An 8235-nucleotide genomic window follows, 5' to 3' on the forward strand; every position below is an offset into this window, starting at 1 on the left:
ATGTCGACTTGTGCGGGTATTAATTATTATTTGCATGTTTGAAAATATTCTAATTTTCTAGCATGTTTATTATAGTTATAACACAATGATCCATAAGGAAGAATGACGAGAGATGAATGATTTCATAGAAATACATGAAAGTAGCTTTTTTTTTTTTTTTTTCTTTTTTTTTTTTCTATATATTTTCACACTTATATAAACTTCTATATTATATTTCTACTATAAGATCAGGCTGAGAGGAACAAGCGAGAAAAACTCAATTAGCTTTGATAATTTATTCCAATTTGCTGAAATCTTTGCTTTTCAAAAGGGTCTACCAAACTTCATGCATGCTTTTTTTACAAGAAATTATCATGCTTATTACATTATGTATTTCTACTGGAAGATCGGGTTGTTGCTCTTTTATGGAAGAACTAACGAAAAAAACACAAGTAATAAAACGTCCTTACTTTTTTTGTTAACGAAGCTTCACGTTCTTGTTTTTGTTTAAAGTAGCTTTAATAATATATTCCCGTTTACTTAAGTTTTTGCTTTTTAAAATGGTCTATCAAACTTCTCGCATGTCTTGTCTCATCATTTCCTTGGTTGATCTAATCAAGATGACACCCAATCTCAATTCAATTATTGAGTTAGGTAGTTCACCTCGAAGTGATAAAAATAATGAAAATGATGAGTTATGGCTATAAAAAAATATGCTCCAAACAAAGGAAACAATATATAAATTAGGCGATCAACTGACCTAATTTAAGCTTTTAGCTGATTTGTATGGGATTAAATAATCAAATAAGAACACATATTTACTTTCTTTTTATTCCTCCCTCATGGGTAAGAATTTAAACTAGTTTAAAATATTCTAAGTTAGGCCACCAGGTGGTCACAGCTTCCATCTAGATTGTGTATGTTATTTTTATTTACTTAAATTAATTTTTTACCATCAACTTTAAACTCTTGAAATAAATGTTAATTTAACAGTCTTCTAAGTGATGGGAAAAATGGAACAACAGACATCAGGATGGAATTAGTAACGAATGGTTGGTAACATTCTACGAGGAAGCTATTAAGCTAAGGCAGGTAGGTTGAAGAGTAATTTATTGGGGGTCCACAGCTATCTATCAGGTCGCGCGCTATTAACTTTTAGAATTGAAGGCAGGAGAAAGAATAAATTGGCTTTGAAGTTAACATCAGATCAGCATTTTAAACGCTTCTAATTAACTTGGATAATTATTAATTGAAAGGCCCATCTCTCTCTCTATATAGGGTTAGGCGGTCGCATTAAGATAAGAATTAAACAATGTGGGACTAATTGTCACTGTTGACGTACCATCTTCTTACGATATAGTATATAGGCATTTCTGTTACATTACATTATGATCTCTATCAAAAATGGGAGTCAGTGAGTCACGGAGCACCATTGAACAACCTTTTATTAAACTTTGGGTTTTGTCGGTCATCCTGGGCGAGTTTAACCGCAACTTGAGGAGGGAATTACATTTTTATTTTTATTTTTAATTTACATTATCTCAATTATAATAGAGTAATGCTATATGAAATATTCATATTTACTTTTTATTGGATCAAAATTTAACAGTGATTCATTCAAATTTAATGATAATTTTAAAAGTCATGTAATATTTAAGAAATAAGAATTGTATATAGCATTATTCATTATAATATCTTTCTAAATTTTAAAAAGTTATAATTTACCTCAAAATTATAGAAATGCTACAAATCCTAATTTTAATTTTATTTTTATTTTTTAAATTCTTGTTCCCCGAATGATCTAGCCCGTTCAAGAAATAACTAGGTTCAAATTGTTTTTTTTTTTACCAAGATGATGTGAAGCTTATTCATCAGAGATAATCAAAATAATTAATAAAAATAAATGGTTCGGGTACTAATGATAAGCTCCACATCATTTTGGTACTCATCTCTTGATAAAAGATTTAGTATATCTAACCTTTCTTTTTAAAAAATGTTTTGAGATCCGTAGCATTTTTTTTCTAAATTATTAGCCCATATTGTCATGATTTTTGGTTAAATGAGGCGATAAAATAATTCACGTGACCCAAAATATTTTTTTTTTTTTTTTTTTTTTTTTTTAAAAAAAAAAAAATGGACTCACGACCGCACGTAGGTCTCCTCCCAACTTCCCAAGGAGACTCGACCACTGCAGAATGTTTTTTAATAAACTTTTTAAATCTAAAGATATATTGGCATTTTCACACATCTCATTGGGGGGTATAAACTATAAAGAATATTTCACACGCTTGCAATCAAATTAATCAAAAATCCTAAACATAAAGCCTAGTGAGAGGGGTTATTATTATGGATTTAGGAGTTTCTTTTTTTTTGGTGAGTAATAAATAATTTAGGAGTTAGTTGGGCACATTGCAGTTTTAGTTTCCCCCAACTTAAATAAGCTAAATAAAAAACATCCTATGAATTAACTGCTGGCCTAGGCTACAATAACAAAGCGGTGACCTGTGCTTTTGTCAATGTTGCCGTGTGAATTGGGTCTCTTAATATTGCACTATCACTCCGGAAAGTCCGTGGGGGAAAAATGTATATAATGCCACACGAGTTCTTTCTATGTTCAATGTGTGCAATAAGTAAAAAAATTGAATAAACTGAAGATTGAATTGAATAAGATATTAAATAACAAAGTGATAAAGATTGGAGAGTAAGAATAGGGATAGACTCATAGAATTTATCTTTTTCGTTGCAACCTAACTTCAGGAATTTAATCTCCATTTATTGACCCTTATCCTAACTTCAATCTTCCAATTTCTATTTGTGCATCAAAGAAAAGAGCAAAGAAGAAATAATCGTTAAAACAGTCTAACAAGCGGACACCCACCAAGCTTTGATACCCAGTATTTTCTCAGCCGTTTGATCACAAGCTTGGACTTTTACCCAAACTCCATCACCAATTTTAGCCCCTCCTGTCACGGCGAGACTATCCCACGTACACGTTAGCAATTTCAAGCTCTCTCTCTCACCTAAAACTAAAAGGGGGAGGAGTAACTACAAAACCCCCCCCCGCCCTCGATACCCTTTCCACCCAACGCTCACACAACCACCACTTTGAGCTCATAAAGAAAGAAAAGAATACTCTGTCTCTCTCTATGCAACTCATTTTCCCTCATTTTCTCTCCCACTTTCCTTCCTAACAAACGCTAAATTTTAATGCAAATTGAATTAGAAAAACTAAAATTGTAATTGAAATGAAGAGGCTGAGGAGCTATTACATGAACCTGAGGCACCCGCAGACGATGGAGAGGAAATGGATCTTCCCCTTGGCGATAGGCTCCATAGTCTCTCTCTCCCTCCTCTACCTCACCACGCTAACCTCACCCAATGGCACAACGTTCCTTCCGTTCTACCGCTCCCTCACCGCCTCCAACTCCGTTTTCGTCGAGTCCAAACTCCACGTCATCCCGACCTCGACCCTGCCACCTCCGCCGCGGCTCGCGTACCTGATCTCCGGCTCCACCGGCGACGGGCGCATGCTGAAGCGCACTCTCGAGGCCCTCTACCACCCGCGCAACTCGTACGTGGTGCATTTGGACCTGGAGTCCTCGACGGACGAGCGAGCGGATCTGAGGAACTACGTGCAGGAGCACCCGGTGTACGCGAGGTTCGGGAATGTGAGGATGATCACGAAGGCCAATCTGGTGACCTACCGGGGCCCGACCATGGTGGCCAACACGCTCCACGCGGCGGCGATTCTGCTGAGGGAAGGAGGGGACTGGGACTGGTTCATCAATCTCAGCGCCTCCGACTATCCGCTGGTCACGCAGGACGGTGCGTCGTCGTTTTCTTGTGTTTGTTGTGATATCTTTTTGGTTTGGAATTTACTTATCAAAATAAAAAAATCTTTTTGGTTTGGGAATTTGGGGATTTCGTGTTTTTTAATTTTTAATTTTTAATTTTTTTTATTGGTTTTGTTTGGTTGGATTAGATCTGCTGCACACGTTTTCGTACTTGCCGAGGGATCTCAATTTCATTGATCATACTAGCAACATTGGCTGGAAGGAGTATGTGAATTTTGCTCTCTTTTTTTTCGGTGTTTTTTCTTGATTTGGTGAATGAACTTGTATGATTAATTTATGGTATATGTGATATTTAGGTATCAGCGAGCGAAACCGATAATTGTAGACCCGGGGTTGTATATGACAAAGAAAGCGGATGTTTTCTGGGTTACACAGCGGAGAAGTGTGCCAACAGCATTCAAACTCTTTACAGGTGCGGATGTTGTCTAATCTGTTTTGTTGATCAGTTTTAGGTTTCACTAAATAAGTGACTACTTTGGGTAATTGGATATTCTGTGAATCCGGTTCATTTATGCGTATTGTGTCAATTCGGAAGATTTAACTTTGATCTATCCTGCTCGAATTGCACGTGGTAGTACTATTTTAGTGATCATCTAGTTGTGTTTTATCCATGAAAACACAGTTCAAAGAAGATGAAATGAAAAAATTTAGTCATAATGTGTCTGCTCCTGAGAATGCCTCAGAGCGTCCTGTGTATCCCACACGATACTCTCTGTTTAGTGATATTAGGCGAAATGGGATGTCTTAGAATAACATGATATGCATCTCTAGCGGCGAACTGAATCCAATCTCTTTTCAGAAAAACAGAAGAATCTTCCGGAGCTAGTTGAATTGCACTTAAAACAAATTTGTAAGAAGAACTAGTAGTGTGCAATCTGAACTCCGCCATGAGAAGCTATTCTGCGGACTAGGTTGAATTTTTGGAAGGACTTTATTAGAAGCTCTGATCTATTAGGCATGATGCCATATGCCTGGGATTAGAATTGGGTCTAGATATCTTTTATATTTTCCCTTCCTACTTTTTTACTTCCTAGAATCACGAGTTGTACAAGAGTGACTGACTTTGGTAACTGTAGTAGGAATAAGAACTGTTAAGATATACTGGAAATACTTTCCATGTCTGACCCTGACTAGGATATATAGAGAATGCAATTGGACCCGATTATGCTATGAATAACTGATTCACTTAATTAGTGAACGTGATCCGTGGCACCATCTAGGCCAACTTTTGATCTATCTATCTAATTTTGTTTTTTTGGTAAGTAATAGAATTTTTTTATTAAAAGCGTAAGGCGCCCCTACGTACACAGGAAGTATACAAAAGGAAACGCCTAAGTAGAAAGAGCAAACCCCCCCAACTTTTGATCTATCTGGCAACACATTTGGTACATCAATACCACATTTAGCCCACCTGGCAGTATGTTTTCAATTGGGATGGCACCTTTTAATCAAATAATTGTATTCTTTATTATCAAAAAGAATTTCCTATTCCTCTCTCTTTCTTCCATGGTTGGAGAGTGAATATGGTTACCGACAATAGACTGAGCCACTGAGCATTGTGGCTTGACCCTGAATGTGCCGACCAGCTACATTATCGCAGCCGGCAAGCATAGCATCGCCCTCTCATCCTGTGTCTGATTCCAACTCAGTTCCAATTCGATTAATTTGTCATGATTTTCATGAAATTCTAACAAAGTTATGATAGAAACACTTTTATGTTTTGAAAACACTTGTCAGTTTTTTGTTTTTTAAAACACTTTTCAGTTATCCAAATGAATTTTCATGTTTATCTCGTTCCCCTGTCCTATTTCATGTTTCAACCCCATTTAAAGGAATCTCCACATGCAAAGATGCCTTTACAAAGTACACAGCCAAGATGACAAGTCACTTGTTCAGACTTCCAGCCTTGTTATTGTTGTCACTTGGCAGCCACTGCCATCTTTTGTCAAATCTCCCCAAGTAGGACCCAAGCCTAAGTTGGACTTAATTCAAGCTTGTGGGTTAGCGTTAAATTCCAGCAGATGAGACCGATGTGTGGTAGGCAATTTATGTGCTCCTGTAGGAGAATTGGCTGATCTCCTATCTTGATGCAGAAAGGTTTATATTATCCTACCCAAGACTCTTGATGTAAAGGAACACCAAGTTCATGTCAGTTTTAAAATATGGAAGATTATTCACTATGCATGTTATAACAAACAGGGTAAAAAAAGAAAAAAAGGTTCTGGCACAGTTTAATTCTGGGCAGCTCATGCTTTTGTTCATTTAATATGCAATGAGAGTGATGGTTACCAAAAAAGAAGAAGCGTGAGCTGTGCCAGAGTATGAACTGCTTCACTATGAATGTCTTCTAAAATCTGCACATAAAATAGGTTTGTCATACTATATAATTCTGGGTGGCTCAAATTTTGAAAGATTCACCCTTAGGCCTGATACTGCTTCATATATACTCTTAGCTTTCTTGGAATAGCCATTCTACCTTTTTCCATTCCCATTAAAAGTTATTCATTTACCTAATAGAATAGCCATTCCGTGTACTAAACGTACCCTTACTGTTTATACTATGATGTAATAGTTTCTTTAGTATGAGGGCATCCAAATCATGGAGGTATGATACTGTATCCACTGACAATTAAACTTAGCTGAAGCTGAAAGTTCTGTTCTCTTTCTGTTTCCTTGTACAATGAGTTGTGATAAAGCCATGCTGTCAATACTGTTTGGATAGAAGATGTTCCTCGTGATTAAAGATATATGTGGGAACATATAGTCTAAGGTTGTAGTCCCCAGTTTAGTTGGACTTATGATGCCATGGATTAATTCTAGGCTACATGCATTGAGAAGATATTACTGCTTTACTTCAAATAGGCCAACAGTACTTGGTGATATGTATTGAGTAGTGCTCGACCCTTGAGTTTCCTACTGAACTCATTTAATGTTAATTGCTAGATAACCTCTTTCAATTCTCATAAGGTGGAATCAGACAATTTGCAAGTTAGTATTTCGAAACTGGAATATTTTTGGTAATGAGTTGCTAAACAAATATAATGATTTTTCTTATAGGTTCTGCTTGGATGGGACTTTCTAGGCAATTCGTTGATTACTGCATATGGGGATGGGACAACCTACCTCGACTTGTCCTAATGTACTACTCAAACTTTATATCTTCCCCAGAAGGATACTTCCACACTGTCATCTGTAATGCCCAAGAGTTTCGGAACACAACTGTGAACAGTGACCTCCACTTCATATCGTGGGATAACCCTCCCAAGCAACATCCCCATCATCTCAATCTCAATGACATGCAAAAAATGATTAACAGTAATGCTCCATTTGCGCGAAAATTTCGCCAAGATGATCCAGTGCTTGACAAAATTGATTCTGAGCTCTTGTCCCGTGGTTCAGGCATGCTGGTTCCTGGTGGCTGGTGCATAGGAAGTAGGGAAAATGGAACTGATCCATGCTCTGTTATTGGTAATACCACACTCCTCAGGCCTGGCGCTGGAGCCAAAAGGTTGGAAAGTATGATCAGCTCTCTATTATCAAGTGAGAATTTCCGGCCAAGGCAGTGCAAATAGCCACCACCCAAAACTGTATTAGTAAGCATCTCTCTTGCCAGTCGGGGTGGTTCATATTTGAAGATGGAAGACAGTATAATCAGGGACTTGATATGTGTTTCAGTAGGAGAAGAAATTGGCTGAAAGTATACATAACTCTGGCTTATTTAGAAGGACGAAGGAGATGGATTTGGTGGGAATGATATGAATCAGAATCACGTACACGCTGAACTGATTGTGTAGCCCGAGGTTTTCCTTTTCGTTTTTAATTTTTTTTAATTTTTTTTTTTTTTTAAAGATCCAGCAATTAATTTCCACATCAAGCCCTGAAGCATTTTGAACTGCTCATGGGGTGGGAGAACAACTGCTGAGATGAATATTTTACAGAAGAAAATTGAAGAAAATTTGTTATATGATCTTGTGTATATTGGTGCTCTTGCTAGCAAGTCTTCCAGGAAGTATGACAGCCATTCTACTACTAAATGTTCAGCTATATCTGGGCCTCGCCAATTAGCCCAATTCGCCATTAATCTTAGATTAATCTCAAATATTGGGCACCTGCCATTAAACAATTAATATTAATAAAAGAATACTTTGATCAGATTAAATTGGACCCGGATTTCAGCCTTTTGCTCTAACTTGTGAGATGAATTAAGATCCTTTAGTTTCTTTAGAATAATTTCATCGTAAAGTTGATAGTTCCTCCAATCCCAATTATTATTTTTAATTAAACATTCAAATGTTGTCATTTCATTGTATACGTGAGTCGTGAGATCCAACGAATTGAGAAAAATTAAAATTCTTTGACAGGTGATAAGTACTAGGATAGCGAGGTTGAACTTCTATTTTAT

The 8235-nt window shown here is 36.8% G+C and overlaps 1 protein-coding gene across 1 annotated transcript; it reads left to right on the plus strand.

Annotated features, from left to right (window-relative positions):
• The first annotated feature begins 2896 nt into the window (after positions 1–2896).
• Positions 2897–7797, plus strand: LOC133859753 (beta-glucuronosyltransferase GlcAT14B). The gene is made up of 4 exons (XM_062295282.1): positions 2897–3804; positions 3962–4037; positions 4130–4245; positions 6891–7797. The coding sequence occupies exons 1-4, from the start codon at positions 3225–3227 to the stop codon at positions 7403–7405; spliced, it is 1287 nt and encodes a 428-aa protein (XP_062151266.1). The 5' UTR covers positions 2897–3224; the 3' UTR covers positions 7406–7797.
• Positions 7798–8235: the final 438 nt, after the last annotated feature.

Source organism: Alnus glutinosa, chromosome 2 (genome assembly GCF_958979055.1).
Source record: "Alnus glutinosa chromosome 2, dhAlnGlut1.1, whole genome shotgun sequence".
Lineage (NCBI taxonomy): Eukaryota > Viridiplantae > Streptophyta > Magnoliopsida > Fagales > Betulaceae > Alnus > Alnus glutinosa.